We start from the raw sequence: 17778 nt of genomic DNA on the forward strand, positions 1-17778 counted from the left end.
GAGGGGGGTGGGGGTTTTGGGGAAGGCATCATTGTCATTGCTAATTATGATATGCCTCAAGGTTAGAGTAAATACACCTGACACACGGGAGTGGGTGGGGAGGACCATTTACATACAGAGTCCCAGCAGATATGCCTTCAGTTGGAGACTAGTGTGTCCCTTGTTGCTGTTAGAACGCCATTTTTTTTGACTCCTTGTGTTCTGTGCAAACATTTACATAGAGATTAGCCATTGGACTTACAAACAAAAGTCTAAAAAAAGATCTTTGGCTAAAAGAACAGTAAAAAGGTACACAGATTTTCTTTTTTAATGAAACAACCAGTGAGGACATCAAAAATGTGGTGTATTTACACCAAAAAATAGATTTTATCACCCAAAAATAAATGAGTACACATTTAATAAAGTGCCCCTTTCTTTTTTACTAGCTCGGTAAAGTAGCAGTAAAAACTGCTCCTTTAAATCCCCCGTACGAAGACTCACACGTTAATGACAACCCCAGATGGCACGGGTACACATAAAAACACCAGGCGTGTTTCGACACGTGAGGCCGGTCTACTGAAATCATACCTCCTGCTTACGGGTTGTCTCCGAAAAAAGAGGGTATCCAGGAATGGGAGGGACAAGAGATGCTGGTGTTCATGAGGGGAAGACACGCAGTATGAAAGCAAGGGGGCGTGGCCTGTTTTTGTGACCCTGCAGAAGAAACCCTCCAGACCTTTCAAAACCACCTCCCTTTCAGCACTGAACAATGGCGTATGCCAGATCCACACAAACAGCTATTTAGGAGTCATGGCAACATGGGCCTGGCTGAACTACTGCGAGGTACAACCCAGCCACTTGTGTTAAAACATAATGGTTCTTCAGCAGGTAGCTGAAGAGCATTTAAAAAAACAAAAACAAAGGATACACCGTATTGATTGATAAGTCAAAATAATTGGACAGGAAAGGTCAAATGAACACTAAATCAGCTAGTGTCCTCATGCACTGTTTTTTCCATATATCCTCTTAATTTTGAACATACTGTTTGAGGTGATGCCACCCTGTCAGTTACTTGGCCCGAAAGTGCCCCCAACAGAAAAACACAGTAAGTCGTGATGCAATGAAGGGCAAATTCAAATTCTGATTCTATATCTGATGGAACAAAAACACAATGGAAAAATGTTTTTCCAACTCGCTCATAAGAACAAAACAAAAAAAAAAACCCAGACAAGTTATGAGCTGTGTCATCTTTGAATAGTTAACTGTCTGAGGGCTTCTCATTAACACTACTTATAGAATAACAGAGTAATTGCAACGTGAACTGTGCACAGCTCATGTATATGTATACATTACATGCTAACAACAAATATTCAAGTGCACCCTTACAAACAGGTTAAAGTACTAAAGCAAAAAAGTGAAAGGCAAAAATACAAATATTTAGGAATTGTACTTTCAGTGCGTCAAAATACACAGTAAGGTCTATATAGAAACATGAGTTATTGCTACGTTCAGAGATGTAAATTAAATGCATGTATCAAACAATACACTATAGAAGTACTCATTTTGCAAATATATTCCATAATACATGTGTACAGTCAGGATGTGTGAAAACAGAAAAAACCTATGAAATTGGAGGCTACAGAACTTACATAAAGGATATTATGAAACATTTCTTGAATGACCTTATCTTGCCTTTTTGTTGGGGTTGTGCCCATCATGTCAGTTATCATAAATATGTGAATTTAAACCAATCCCCCTGAGCTCAGGACAACCTTTACATTAAATATGAAGCATTCTAACCGTAGAACTATTTGTACTTCTATTTAAAGGGAAGAGTTCGTACATTGTTAACTTTAATCCTCCAAGGCAAGAAATTCTACACAGCAGCAATTAAGCTGTGTTGATCATTACTGGATAACTGAACCAATAATTAAACCAATGGCTGTTTGTTTGTCTATGGGCAATGAAGCTTGTCGACACATTCAGTGACTGATTACATGGTTGATCAAAATAAGGTTCATGCCCATTTTACACAAATCTGAGGTACAGTACACTGCTATACTACAGTTTGGTTCCACATTCTTCAGTCTCTTCCAAAGTCATGTGATCAGAGTTGACTGCTTCCTCCTGGAAAAAGAGGCAAAAGGTGGACTCACCGAGGAAAACACCTGCTACATGGGAAAAGCCTGCCTGTTCTCTTTTTCTTCAGCTGAGTCATATGCCTAAGCTTTTAATTTATCTCTAAGTACTCTAAACTGAAATGGGACAGCCGGTAGACGCTGAATATTCTGCGCAGGACAATGTTCTATCTGTGAACAAAAAGGTGGGTGTCAGCAAGTACAATGTGATGCCAAGAGGGGTCAGGGAGCGGCGGCAGCACAATTATGCACAACTGTTGCCACCTCGGGACTGTAATAGATGCACAATGCATCTATTACATAGGGTTATGGTCACATGTCAGTGGAGGAACAGGGCCAGCGTGAGCATGTCTTTGAAGGATGAGGTGAAGAACAGAGGTCAGGCCCTGGCAGATGACTGGGTCCTCAGGGCAGGTGTGGAATGGGTGTGTGGAGGTTGGAGGTGCATGACCGGGGACAGAGGAGGCCGGGGTTGGAGGGCTTCCCTGTGACCTGGAATCAATGCAAGGGCACAACAGAAAGAGAGGCGGGGCTTACACAGCTGGGGGTCTGTACCTGGCACATCCCTTACCTGAAATACTCTCTGATAAAGCAAACAGTATGAAAAGTCTATGCATTCAGGAAGTTTCCTGTGTGATTTCATTGCCACTGATGGCCATGCATTGACTGCATGAAGAATGGTACCCAGCCAACCCAGATTGCCATTGATGGTAGCTTTTCTTGTCATTATTTTCTCATTAATATTCTTTTATTGGGGGGCAGGATATTCATAGGACCCCTGTTTTCAAAGCTCTCTGACAGCACACATTTTCACCACTTTGCTTTTTTCAGCCAAGAGTGTTAGTCAAAGTCATGGATGAAGATTTGAGTTTGGCATTTGGAATATGCCATACTTGACAGAGGAAGCACTGCAACAGAAACAAGACACCTAGCTGGAATGTAGATGATTGGTAACTTTACCGTGAACAGACATGGTAACAAATGCAGACAGGCACAGGCTTTCAGACAGACAGGCACTCCAACTTTTGAATTTGTAACTCTTCTAGCAGATTCTTGATATTTCCTGTACATTCCAGATACTTCCTTCCAACTCATACTTAGTTTAGCCAAGTGTCAGACATCATGCAGCTTCTGGAACCAGGGGCCTCATTTATAAAATGGTCTAACGATCAAACTGAATCTTATATAGTGGCTTACTTCTAAAGCCACGACTAAGTAGTTATTTATAAAATCCCACTTTGAGTGGATATAGTTGTATCCCTATGTAAGGTTAACTTAGAAGTAAGTTAATTACAGTACCTGCTGGTTATGAGAAGGTACAGCTACTGCACATTTGAAGGTTGCGTATGAATCCCTATAGAGGGCTGCATTCTTTAAGACTAACATTTAATTGATAATCAGTTATAGGCATGAAGAGTGCAAGAGGTGTTGAAATGCAAACTTATTTAGAGGCAAATGTCTGTTATTGACTGTATTCGCAAGACAGGGTAGTTGTAAAGCATATTCAGGTGAGTTCAAATTGAAGTTCTTCATGTTCATTCCAGATTCGAGGTGCGTAAGACGCAGGTACGCCAGGAAGGAAGGAAGCAGAAAACAGAGGACACGCAGAACTGGCACTTACATACCTGCACCGAGCTCACGGGTGAACCTATTTCTTCTTCCCTCCTAATGGCATGTTTTCAGATTTTTTCTTCTGTGCCTCGCGTAAGACAGAAGACACACCGTTATGTTAGCACGAAGAGACCTGGAGCCTCATTTTCAGCTGAGCAGTGGTCAGGCAGATAGAGAGAAAGCCAAACTACTCAGCGCCTCTGTGCCTAGGACTCTGCATGTCTCAGGGCTATAAGGCTTAGAAAGCTCATAAGCTGACTGCTCGTGTATCTAGGAGACAGGAGTGGAAATGCTGAAGGGTTATTGGCTTCCCCTTACAGATGGTGTGCACAAACTAACAGGCACACGCACAAGCACCCACGCATACACACTCATGCGCTTACATACACGTGTGCATGGGCGTACACACACACACACAGTGAACACTACAGAAAGGTCGTCTAGGACTCTGTGGGAATGGGAGGAGTGGAGAGTTTACCTCGGTCATGGCGTCATCGATCTGCTTCAGCTCTTCGTAGTGGTCGCGAGAATCCCTCAGGGGCTGCACCATAACTTCCTCAACCTGAGGGAAGAGCTGGAGAAATGCAAAGCAGTTTACTGACAAGCCTTTCTGACAAATGGCTCCTATAGCAAATCTTCAGCTTCACTTCCTGCTTTTACCATTCCGTCACAGGAACACAGCTTAGCATTTTTATGAAATGCATGAATCTATGGCAGAGTGGTGGAGCAAGTTTGGAAGAGTACACGAATGAGAATGTTCCAGGTGGCAGGACAGGCAGCTGTGTCCTTGATCCAAGTATTTTGCACAGATTGCTTTTGTAAATGTTCAAGTTACAGGGAAGATATTGGCAGTAGTTCTATGTGAATGAGAAATTCTGCCAGGAAAATAAACAATGTAAAAAAAAAAGCAATCATTTGTTTCCTAATTTGTGTAAATTCTGTTTTGCACCTCTCTCACAAACCCACACGCAGAGTCACGCACGCACCTTCATGACGGTCTCAAACATGGGGATGAGCACGAATTTGATGAAGCCGATCTGCGCCGTGGGTTTGGTCACTTTGTCCCGGTCCATGAAGGGAGCGACGGGGAGCCCTTCGGCTTTCTCTCTGTCGCTCTGAAAGACGGAACGGCGGGTCAAGAGGAGAAGCCGTGTTATTCAGTCCTGCTCTGTGTTATTCCTGATGGAAAAGGGATCTGCTGAATGCTTATACCTGCAAGAAGTACTCTTCCAGCAGGCAGTCCACCCAAGGCTCAGCCACCTCGGTCGGCCGCACCTCGTTGGAGATGTCGCAGCACTTGATCAAAACCATCTTCAGCTGCACGTGCGCATACAAGCAAGTGTGCATGCGCATATACACACACGTATGTAGGCATACATATGCATGCATATACACAGCAAAGCACACACACACATATAAAGAGAAAGACAGAACAATATGATTGTCTCACCTCAGCCAAGCCATTAATTGACTGTGTCCTTCATGCATGCTAATCAAATCCCAGAGTACCAGCTCAATACTTATCACACAGTTAAAGAAGAGAAGAGCCAGGAGGGACTGGTCACATGACGTGTCCCTTCCGAATAAAAATGTAAGGACTGAGGTGGGCAATACGCACGCATCTGACATGCTCTTCGTTGGTGAAGTCAAAGTTGTCCACCTTCTGCTTAAAGGAGTCCAGTATCTCCCCATGCCTGGCCATGTCGGTGGCCAGGATCAGAGTGATGATGGCCTGCCAGATGTGAACCAAAACACAGCCCCATAACGTACATTACTCTCAAGGTCAGACCTGGCAATCAGCCATACACACAGCCCTCAAGATCAATAGACACACTACCCTGAAACTATGGCTACATTCATCTCTACAGTTTTCGACTTCCACAGATGATTGGGCAATATTTTTTAGGAAATAACAAACACATAGCTCATTAGAAGCAAATATGTATCATTGTTGTCCACTGAATATTATTTAAAACTTTCCATCAGCTAACTCAGAATGCTACGAAAGGATTTCAGTCCAAAGAATACAAACAGCAAAGACAAGCAAACTGATAAAAAACCCAGCATTGACTAGCAGCTTAACTTTCACACTGAAAACCAAAGGCAGCAGATGTATCTTCATAGTCAATTAAAACAGTTTCTTTAGAAAGGATTGCTGGACACAGGGGAAGCACAGTTGTGTGAAGGTGCTGGGTGTAGAGTGGGGAAGCCTCGCTGCCTCTCTGCGTACCTGCCTGATCTGTTTGAAGACCTCGAGTTCCACGTTGGCAAAGATGTTGCACTCGGGCAGGGAGATGATCTGGAAGGCCACGGCACAGTGGTGGTTCTCCAGCGGCGAGATATCGTTGTAGCGTACCGCCAGCTCAGTGCGAGCATTTATCTGATACCTGGTGGGGTGTGTGTGTTATTTTTTAAATAATCACCCTCTATTTTTCCTTTTGAAATGTGCATTGTTATTTATATGGTGGCTAACTTGCTGCTTTCCTGTCACAATGCTAACAATGCTAATTGCTGCATCTTTACACTTCACAGCCCACCGGCCATTGAAGACAGTGAGGTCTCTGTGGGTGGGGCAGAGGGACACTCACGTGTTGTTGTAGCCGGGGTGGTCCAAGTCGTGACACACAGCGGCCGTCATGAGAATGCCCATGTCAGTCAGGGTGAGTTTCTCCTGAGAGAAAACACAAGCAGCCCTCATTTTCTCTGTTCATTTCCAGGGCACTCACTACCCCCCAACCCCACAATGCACCACCACCCCCCCACCCCTCAAGCCCACTTTGGACACCCCTGGGCGGTCTTACCTGAAGGCTGCAGAGGTGAATCATGCCGTACATCATCTGGCTGACACAGAAACAGTGGCGAAAGTTGTGAAATGGGTTGTTGCGATAGTTCTCCTGAATGCCAAGCTGGAACACGACGGAGGCAGACACGTCAGACGAAGTAAGATAAATAAGGGTTCACACAGCAGTGATGCCTAAGTCCATGTCTGATGTTGTAAGAATGTGTCTTTCCTGCTCAATGAGGAAAGCGTTTGATGCACTTTCTTTTTTAACCGTTACTTGACCGAGTGCACTGTTTAGTGCTTGCTTGATCCTGAGGAAGACCGCAGTGTGGGATTTACCAGCCAGCGCTTGAGTGTGATGGGGTTCATGTTGAATTCCTTCACCAAGCCCAGGTCATGGTACATATACTCCAGACAACTCAGCATCTGAAACAATATGCAGCCACATCATAATCAAAAACATACACAATACAACCGTGGTCAGTGCAGGATTAAAAACAAGATTAGAAACAGGCACAATCAGACCATGGTCGACTCAGTGCCAAAACTATACACAATAACCATGGTGAAGTCATGGCCAAAAACATGCACAATACGGCCACAGTCAATGAGGAATTAAAACCATGCACAATAAGATCACGGTCAACTCATGTTCAGACAAAGAAAAAGCTCGCACACTCACTTTATGCTCTAAAAAAGTTTATGTGGGAGTAGCACACCTCAAGCATCTACAGGAGATCGAGGGTGCAAATTTTAAATTGACCCATTTGAATAGTAACCAGGGGTCTTATGAAGACCGATGTAATCAAAATGTAACCCATTCTAATGGCTAAATAAATGTAATTATTTGTTCTTTTGGAGCATCATGCGACAGTACAAATCATTTCTTCTCCAATTTTATATGTTCCTGCATCCAAGCGCCTTGCGTTAGTTTGTTCTCATGTTCACTACAACCATGCTCAATGCAGGATTAAAACCATACACAATATAACCGCATTCAATGCAAGATTAAAACCATGCATAATAGGATCATTGGTCAACTTAGTGTGTCAAAACCTTACACAATAACCATGGTCAACTCATGGATAAAAACATGCGCAATACCACCACATTCAACGAGGAATTAAAAACATGCAGAATAAGAGCATGGTCAACTCAGGGTTAAAACCATGCGCAATATGACAGTTATCAACTGTGTCACAAGACGATCCAAAACTAGACCAAGATAAATGCAATATTCCAACCATGTGCAATAAAGCTATAGTTCTCTGCACAGATGGCATAGAGATGGCTCAAAAAGCAAATTTGCCAATGCCAAATTAGAGAGACAGAAATATGGAAAACATTTTTGATTAAAAAGCAAAAGCAATTAAATCCAAACATAAGGCGGAAGCATGCTTACTATCAAGGTAATACACCGTAATCCTGTGTTCAACACTAAATGCAATCCATATGCAATAAAACTGAGGTCAACTGGGCATATAAATGCTACAAAATACAAATGAAGGCCAATTAGAATAAAGACCTGGGCAGCGGTCCATGTGAACACAATAAACAACACAGCCCATTGTTAGCTGATGCTGAAAAGAGAATGCAGAATGAGACCAGGCTAAAAGCAATCACGTGCTGACCTGAATGTGACTAACCTCGTTGTGTTCCCAGTGCCAAACGTCAAATGTAGGTTTCTTCAGGGCTTCGATGGTTTCTTGGGACAGTGTATACTGTGGCAATCAAGCTTTTGTGATTAGGAAATGGTCCAATAGGTAAAGTGAAAAAGTAGTCTATGAATGTCATAAAGAAGTAAGAATACTGTAAGTTAGATTCAACAGCAACATGTTTGCTACTGCTTTCCCTGTTGTCTCTGTACCTGTGCATGTATCCTGTAAGAATTGTTTGTTGTTATATGTAGTACTTTGAAGTGTAATATTTTAGTTATATTATTATTATTATTATTATTATTATTATTATTACCTTTGGGTAGCTTGGAACATCTCGCCTGGGACACAGTTTCTTTCCATCATCAAAGTTGTATTTGCAGGTACAGCTTACTCTAAAGAAACAAAATTAAGTATTGTAAGGAACAAAAATGTGGGAATTTTCACAATTTTTAAAAAGATTTGAGGTCTTTTTTATTTTTGCTCACCCTTGACTGGCCATCAAATTCAAGTCAAGGGAAGTCATCCTCTCCGATTGGTCAACCCTAACCTAGATTCATAACGAGGGACTAATCTGAGTAGACCTACTGAAAACCATAATCAGCACTGAAAACCCTGCAGTCTTCATTCAGAAATACAGATTTCTGGTTGGAGCATAAAGAGATCTGGTGATGGGCTCATAAATATTCATGAGGATGCAAGAGTGGCACATATTTTTGGCCCTAAACAACTGGCTGTTACAATGATTCTACGCATACCCATAGCAATAGAATTAGAAGCATAAAAGTAACAGTCTCACTGCTAATGACTATTCATGAGCGCCTGCTCTTCATAGAGCTCTGGGAGGCTTAATAACCACAGGGACAGTAAAGACCATCAGAACAATGCACTGCAGTTCAAGTGCACCGCCTACTGATACCCCCTCACTGGTGCCATTATTCTAGTCAGAATTAGCTGGCATCTTCTCAGGGGTACCCAGGGTGGTCCAAGCTTCCAAACTACATCATTTTCTATTTAAATATTTAGGCCTGTTACTGAAGAGAAAATAAAAGCAATGTTCTGGATGTGTTTGCTGTGATAAAATATAATTAATCTCATATACTGAAAGCAGACTGATATCCTTCACGTATCTAGTGTATTATTATCTAATTTATTATTATTATTATTATTATTATTATTATTATTGTTGTTTAGCTGTAGTAGTAATACCAATAGTCATTATTTGCTTATATTTTATCAGGGGCAAAATAGATAGCTACCATCTAGCATACAGAGGTTTAAATTGTTTGTCATTCGAGAGTTGAACAACAGTGTTCAGCTGGGACTTGAACCTGCAACCTTCTGGTTATAAGGAACTATCAAACCACTCCTCTGCATAATTAGCTAGTAATAAAGGTTTCATTGTCTTCAGCCTCTTCTAAAAAAGTCCAGTGACACAACACTCACTGGACTGAGGTATGGAGACACAATGTTGAGTGCCAACAATGCCTTGCTCCGTCTCTTTTACCTCTGCCCCGCCCCCAACTTGCTCAGTGCACTCTCACCTCCCTCCTGTTCTGGTTGCCATCTCATCACGTAGCTTCTTCAGGTCTTTCTTGCAGTTCTCAATCTCCACCACCTTCAACCCCTCCACTGCAATAGCCAACCAACAGCAAACACCAGCAATGCTTTATTTTGTTAAATTCTAAACATGTTTTAATCCTGATTTTTTTTTATTTTCAACAGATTTGGAATGCCCAGTCATATTTGTATGAACCTAAAGCACAGGAAGTGTGTACGCTCATCCTCCAAAGAATGTGCTGCCAACTGCCCACCATGCAGTCCAGCAGCTGAGCTGAGCAGGACCAAGCTCTCGCTGCCTGGGCAACACTACGGCTAATTCTGCAGCGCACACTAGGGCTGCAGCCACAGAGGGCACCTGGCACATTTTGGATTCCATACCAGACCGTGGGGTGTGTTACTACACAGAAACCTTTTTCTGAGAACAGTGACTTATTGGTAGGGCCAGCAATTTGTCTCCTCTTGTTTTCTCACGTTGTACTTCAGTCCTCTGCCAGCTAGAGGCCAGGATAGCCTCTTTGCCAAGCCCCCCCTCAAGCAATTATTCCATTTGGACCACCTCAACAATCTACGTGGATAAAGTAATTGCCAATAATTAAGCACAGATGACGATTGACGCGATGTTTACAAGTGACACCCACATGTTAAATTCAGTTTGATTACTTACTACTGTGAACAGGCTGTGGTATTTTAAAAGGTTGTACAGGGGTAGGTATGATAGGTTTTGTTAGAAGCATTGGGAACTGCATACTGCTAAAAATGACAGAAGCTATAAATTTAACAGAAAAACGTTTAAAAAATGTTGTTATTAATGATCCAACTAATTAACTAATCATGGTCTTCAGCCTGATTCAGTAGAATCATGTGTCTTAGTACTGGGTTGAAACAAAAACCTGCACCCACACCCGCCCAGATTGGACAGCCCTGCTTTGTACAGAAGCATTTTTCTTTTTATTGCAGCGATACTCAATCCCAGCCCTGGAGAGCCACAGATTCTGCAGTTTTTTATTTTTTATTTTAGTTTTTTTTACCTTAAGATCAGTGACCGATTCAGACTCAAGAAACCAGGTGACCTGAGTCAACGTGTAATCAACTGATTAATTAATAAAGTGCTGTGCGACTCAAGTTCTGGATAATAATGAAAGCCAGCAGACCCTGTGGCTCTCCATGATCAGGAGTGAGACCCATTGGCTCAAAGACATGCTTTTCATAACATTTGAACTTCCATCCATGTCCACTTTCCTTCCTGACTCCCCATATTAGATAAACTAATTGTTTTTTAAATAAAAATTTCAATTAGAAACTCAGTTCTACAATGAGTCACTTGACTGTGCCGTTGGAGAGCCAATGGCACAGTCAACTCACCTCACCTGGTTTCTGTGGTCTAAGTGGTTGTTGTATTTCAGGTGAAAACAAAAATCAGCAGACCCTGTGGTTCCCCAGGACCAGGGTTGGCCACCCCTGGGCTTTGGGGACCCCTCGAGGATAACCATTGAAATACAAGTTAAAATCCCTGCAGGTCACATGGTGGAGACTGGTGGCCCTACTTACTGGCAGGCAAACACTCTCTCTTTCTCTTTCTCTCCCTCTCTCTCTCTCTCTCTCTCACTCTCACTCACTCTCCCACTCACTCTCACTCACACACATGCACACACACACACACACGCATGCTCGCATGCACGTACACACACACACACACACACACACAGCACTGCCACAGATTGAGTTGATACTCACACTCTACTCTCTTCTCCAGCATGGCCAGTCGATTGGTGACCTCTGTTTTCAGCTCGTTTATACGGAAAGCCCTGTAATAGGAAGACCCCCCCCACAGCCACGTTCATGTCAGATCCTCTTCAAACAGATAAGCTATTATAGGTGAGGGGACACACAGATCCCAGACAAAAGAGAGCTGGAGGAAGAGGCAATGCAGTAATGCGTTTCTTGCAAGATATGTTTAAGATGGAGAGTGTACTCTATTGTTCTGCATTACATAAGACATATCAGCATTTAGAGTGGCTTACATGGAGTAATACATCATTACATGAGTAATGCAGCTAGATGTTGCTGAATCAATTCAGGTTCAAGTTCAATTCAAGTACCTTGCTTCAGGGTACAATGGGAGTGCGTCAGCAGACCCTAACTATTATACCACACCAAAACCCATCACCATTAAAAGTTCCAGTGCGCTCAGCCAGGAGTTCCCCAAACATTTTCATTATCTGTGGACACCAAACTCAAGAAGTCTTGGCAAAGTCTGCCAAGTCAACCCCACCGCAGCCTGCAATACAGCAGCCTATAATACAATAATGACAGTCTATGATATGTAATTTGTGAAATAAGGAATTAGAAGCAATATGTTTAAATTCACATTCATATACATATTCAGTTCGGTTGTGGATCCCCTGGAATTCCGCAATAGGCCTCTAGGTGTCTCCAGACCCAAATTTTGAAACCCCTGAACGAATAATGAATGAGAAGTCAGAGTGTGCCGTATGTGTAATGCAAATTACCTGCTGAAATACAGGGAATACAAATTACCTGCTGAACTGATCAGCCACTTGAGACAGCGCATTCTGAAACATGTCTTCTTTCTCTGCAAGGGGGGTCACATGCACAAATCAACGATTATACAGGTTAGGAGTCTATTGTCCAATGCCTGAATAAGTGATCTTTCGACAAAAAAGTGAGGTCTTTAATTTGGAATCAACAGTTCGATCAATTGAAGGATTGATTTCATCAGTTGAAATGGTTCAGCTGGGTGACAACTATCCCAGCTTTTGGATAAAAAGTTATCACTCTATGCAAGTTTGTGTTATAGCAGGTTACAATGATTAATGTCTAGACTGTACTTAATGTTAATGACCATAAATAATATTTATACAAACTGTGGTGGGGATCTTAAGAGACTACAGGTACATACATAATGTAATTCATCTTTTGCAATTTATGAATACTGAATACATTTTACCCTAATGAAATCAAATCACTTCCTAATTTGACAATGGTGCTGTTTTAAAGGAACAGAAACAAGAAGAGAGATGCTCTAACTGGTAAAATATAGCATTTATACTGTACCTCCCAGCTGGCCTGTGCATAAAGGCATGACCTTGTATAAGTTGCTGTGATTTAGGGAGAAAATCAAGATTAAACATTAATGCACTGCGCACCAGTATAATCAAGGCAGTTTACCATTGCACAGGCATAATAATACGAGATAATCAGATTTGCCTTAGGGGAACTTCAACTGTGAATGATATCATAACAATCATAACTTTACATGAATGTATGTATGTATAACAAGCTTTTTTCATGTCAGAGACAGTTGCTTGCAGCCTTCATTCAGGCAAGAGAGAGAGAGAGAGAGAGAGAGATACTTACCTAGGAGTGTGAATTACGTACCTAGGAGAATTGGTAGGCATGGTAGGATCTATGGAGACCAGGGTTCCCTCTGGGTCCACCAGCATTATGGCAGTGTTCCTGAAGATAAACCGAGAAATCTAGAAATCTCACTTTAAACAAATCTCTCCCATCCGCTTGATTAAGTGTGAGTGCGCACGTGAATGAGTCAACAGGAGATAGGAGATAGGAGATAGATTGAGTGTGAAGGATAATGAGTCTGTGAAAGAGTGAATGTGTGAATGAAAGAAGTGTGGGGTAAATTAATAAGCATGGTGATTTGAGTGACTGAACAAATTAGAGAGAGGGAGAGAGAGAGAGAAAGTGACAGAGAGCGATAGAGAGACAAGTATAAGGTGTCTGACCTGGGAATGTTGGAAGAAGAACAAAGAAGCTCCCGGATGTCACACGGACTGCAGTGTCGACTGAAAATCACCTAAACGGGCCAGAGAAATGCTAATGGAATCTTTTCCAAGCATGCACAGCGAGCTGTTCTAATCCCCTGACTACTGAATTTAAATCACCTGCAAACACGGTCAAATCCTCTCTTTCTTCACCTGGTCTGTACAGCATGGACAGGCGGAAGCAATATGGCAGAAACCTCATCTAGTCAACCAGTGGTCACTTCAGATCAGTGAAATGATGAAGAGATCATGGGAAGACGCTACATCAGAGAACACAGACTGGGCCAGTAGCCTCTGACATTGACTTCATTTGATTGATTAATGTTCCAATTACAGGTGCGTGTGACTGAAATCAACCTAGTCGGTGTCAGTCACAGTCACAAGCACTTGGCACAAGCGGAGGACGCCCCGTAGTTATACACACACGTCTTGAGTTTGCTTGAGGTTCAGCCTTTTGCCCAGCTAAACTTGTGAAAAAGGAAAGTACCTTTAAAAAGCAATCTGAAGCTCGACAGGTGAGCGGTCTGACAGGCAGCGGTCAGAGAATGAACATGCTCACGCCAGCTGTCACCTCAGACTACACTGCCACACGCACCTGTGATGCTGTACGCGACAAGCTCCCTTTTCATTTGAATGATCTCAACCGACAGCTATGTATGTGTTCACAGTCAGCAGCTCTCAAATATATATATTTTTTAAAATTCATATATTTCAAATTATATAATATATTGGGACTTACATCTAGTCAGCAGCTTAAACTTATGTAACCAGCACGTATAACAAATAACATTTTACATTAGAATAATACCACACATATAAGTTGCATACATAAATCAATCAATAATAAATTATTGTGTATAAAAAGTTAATTTGGTTTGTAATTATTATTTGTAATGAATATTATCCCTCTTAAAGTTTGGATTCCATATTTTCAAATTTAATCAGCACTTGGAACTAGAACTAGGTGCTTGATCATTTATCCTACTATAAATTAATTTGTGTTTTTTTAAGATTTAGTATTAGTGGTCAAATTGAATGGTCAGACTTACATTTTTGTTTGAGGTAGGTGTGCTCCTTGTCATATTGAACTCTCTTCCTATGTGCATTTTAATCATTCTGTTAGTAGCCCAGAATGGGTAGATACACTTGATATCAATACCTATTGGGCTCTTTTCACCAACACAGACTAAGTTTAGTCCTGAACTAAATAGAATTTTATATGTAGAATCTCCATTTAAAATTGAATTTAGTCTAGGACTTGGCTTAATCTATGTCTGCGAAACTGGCCCATTATCATCTAATTTTATTAATCTCTATACACATTTCAAAGTACTGCTATGCCATTAACATGGCGATTTGTGCAACTAACCTTCTGGACTTTTCCGTCTACGTCCAGGTAGATGGTTTTGGGAGCGTAGGAGGAGGAGCTAGAGCCCATGGCACGTGTCCTCCCTCACCAGCTCAGGATGGAGACTGACAGGAGCCTGTCAAGAGTGTGTCCTTCTATTTTCAGGAGCTGCCTGAAGCGGCGCCAGGGTCCCGGCGTCAGATTTCAGGAGAAGGGCTGTCTCGAGGGAGCAGGGCAGGAGCAAAAAAAGCAGAAATTAGCGATGCTGCTAACTCTCCTGGGGCGCTAACTGGCTCTCCCTCTCCAAAACATTCAAAGTGTTCAGCACGACTACATTCTAAATCTGCATTCTTATACTGTTCATGCAGGCATGCATGCACGTGGGCATTAATGCACTTTCACACTTACTTATACCTTTCATTTTTTACATTTCAATTCATTTTATATCATGTTGCTATATGTTGTATAGTTAAAAACATCAATCTGTGCTGCTGTTTGCACAGTTTAGCTCATACTTCCAATAAATTGTTTCCCAGCATGGAATTTTGCAACATATTCCAGAAAGATTGCAACATAAATATATACTGTACATTAAAATTAAAACAGCAATGACTGGTCCACAATATATTTCTTATATTTTATGATATATTTCAAGCCATTTCAACACATTTGAGATGGGAATACAGACCGTAAGCCTTGGCAGGGCAAGTGTTCTGAAAGGTATGCCACTTAAAGTACCCTGCTTGATATGATGAACACCTGCCAATATCTCATAGGGCCATTTAACCGACCATGGAAACTCATTTTGGAAATAAAGTGGGCAGCTTGCAATGAGCAAACAGGCACTCTCAGCGCTCTCTGTTCATTTCTATGCCACGGGGGTGAAAAGAGCACTTAGTGTAAGTGTCAATTGCATTCACATATCTGATCATCAAGTAAACAAATTGAATGCTGCTTTTGGTTGCTAAAAAAAAACCCTTAAGCACACTTGACCACTACAGCCTGTTCAAAGGATCCTGCAATCCTGCATGCATGATATTAGCTGTGTATTTCATAGAAAATAATACGCTGCTGTACTGATATATAGTGATTGCATACACATACAGTGAACATATCACTATCACATTCAAGCTCACTCTGTGCTGGTCAGTGTTTTTTATTTTGAGAAACAGAAATGCTCCTCAAACATACATGCATTTTTGTTCCATTGCACATACAATTAAGTTCTGATGAATGCATGCTGGATTACTGCACAAACTCAATCCCATTAACTAGATCACAAGCAGCTGATCCTTTAATTTCACCCACTTTACCAATTCCTACAATGTGCCTTTTCTAGTAAAGTACATAATGACCCACAGAAATATTGGTACTTAAATTTGACATTCAATTCTGATTACTACGATTACATTCAGCAAAAGGTTTTTCTGATGATGATTACTATTACATAGAAGATGCACATGGGGTGATTTATCCTCTAGAAGCTGTTGGGTTTGAGAATTACAAAGACAATACGCATAGATAAGCATGCTGCTGCATATTAACAAAAAGAACCCTTGTTTCTAAAATTCAAGTACATAAAGGGAATGAAATGAAGGATGAATATGAGTAAGAATTTACCGTGTCAGTGATGCTTCCTTCCGTCCTTATTGCATGTGAGCGTCTCCACTCACCTGCAGCTGTTGCAGACTGAGTTTGAGCAGGCGTGCTGGTTGTGGTGGTGGTAGTGGTGCTGTTGGAAGGTGGGAGGGGTGGGGCAGGGTGAGGGTGAGGGTGGGTTCAGGAAGTGGGAAACCTGAAGATCTTCAGAATAATGACCACCTTGTTGTTGCCAGGAGACTGTCGCCATAGTGAGGTTTGCAGCCCCCCACTCCCACCCCCCACTGCTTTGCATTTCAATCATGTAGTGTGTCTTATGATTAACTGGCTCAGTTATGTCAGCCAGAAAATTAGGAAACAAAATTCCCTGTTTACCTGTTCTCTTTTCTTTCTGGGGGGGGGGGGGGTGGTCACAAATTCAAACATTTCTTTAAAGCTCATACAGATTTTAATTTGTTGTGAGAATTTATTTTGTGTTTCAAAATAATCATCTCTCATGCCACAACATCAAGGTGGAATCAGGGTCCTTCTGTAATTACAAGACATTAAAACTGAATCTAAAACAAAATATTATTCCAAGCATATTATTTTACTCAATATGAAAGACTTGAAATCATTCATACAGGAGTGCATGAATTTAGACATTTTGCCAAAATAGTTATAAACAAACAGCAATAAAGATTATAGTGAAAAGTGTTGAGTACAATGTGAAGAGGCATATATTAATGTTATACAATGTCTTTGTTAGACAATGTTTTTATTTCCTTGTCTTCATAATGTGCAACAGCTTTTAAGAACACAGAGGCACTTATAGTGGTAACTAAACGGACAAGAGCAACAGTACTGGGTCTGGGTATCCACATGTCAGTTCTAGAAAGACCAACCACTTCAATGAGAAAAAAATTTGACTTCTTAAAGTTGATTACAGAAGCCCTTATGATTTCAGTTCCTTCAGCTGAATGAAGAGACTTAGGTGAAAGCAAGGTCAGGGAAATTTCACACACATAACAGAAGTACTTTTTCACCTAAAGATTTATTACTGTGTGATATGCTTATGCAAGCATTTTAACCACCGTTTTTATTCATTTTGATAATTCAGTGCTTTTTGCAGTTTTTTTTGCAGTTCCTGTTCATGTGAAGAAAATTGATAGTGAGAACAGATGGTGGCTTTGACCTTCAAATACTATGCTTCACTCAGTCGTTTAATGCTTTTGAAAGTGAAAGTGAATGTGATTGAATTCTTTAATATCAGAAAGATTGATAATATGAGGTGCACATTATTTGTTTGGCTATGGGTTTTGCA

General features: G+C 41.4%; 1 protein-coding gene across 10 annotated transcripts; it reads right to left on the bottom strand.

The window, feature by feature from the left end:
* Window positions 1-281: 281 nt before the first annotated feature.
* LOC118235135 (high affinity cGMP-specific 3',5'-cyclic phosphodiesterase 9A) lies at window positions 282-16723 on the bottom strand. Of its 10 annotated transcripts, none has more exons than XM_035432190.1 (20): window positions 16497-16721; window positions 14898-15092; window positions 13490-13560; window positions 13107-13205; window positions 12804-12847; window positions 12267-12321; window positions 11463-11533; window positions 9710-9797; window positions 8482-8560; window positions 8142-8231; window positions 6850-6936; window positions 6530-6634; window positions 6317-6399; window positions 5959-6115; window positions 5347-5460; window positions 4941-5045; window positions 4715-4843; window positions 4207-4302; window positions 3743-3816; window positions 282-2609 (listed from the first exon to the last, which is right to left on the bottom strand). In XM_035432190.1, the coding sequence occupies exons 2-19, from the start codon at window positions 14964-14966 to the stop codon at window positions 3766-3768; spliced, it is 1593 nt and encodes a 530-aa protein (XP_035288081.1). In that variant the 5' UTR covers window positions 14967-15092; window positions 16497-16721; the 3' UTR covers window positions 282-2609; window positions 3743-3765. The 10 variants fall into 10 exon arrangements, with proteins under 10 accessions (XP_035288081.1, XP_035288082.1, XP_035288083.1 ...); XM_035432191.1 differs by having other exon boundaries at window positions 3743-3810; window positions 16497-16720; XM_035432192.1 differs by having other exon boundaries at window positions 8157-8231; window positions 16497-16719.
* Between the last annotated feature and the right edge of the window lie 1055 nt (window positions 16724-17778).

Source organism: Anguilla anguilla, chromosome 9, assembly GCF_013347855.1.
Source record: "Anguilla anguilla isolate fAngAng1 chromosome 9, fAngAng1.pri, whole genome shotgun sequence".
In the NCBI taxonomy this organism is placed as follows: Eukaryota; Metazoa; Chordata; class Actinopteri; order Anguilliformes; family Anguillidae; genus Anguilla; species Anguilla anguilla.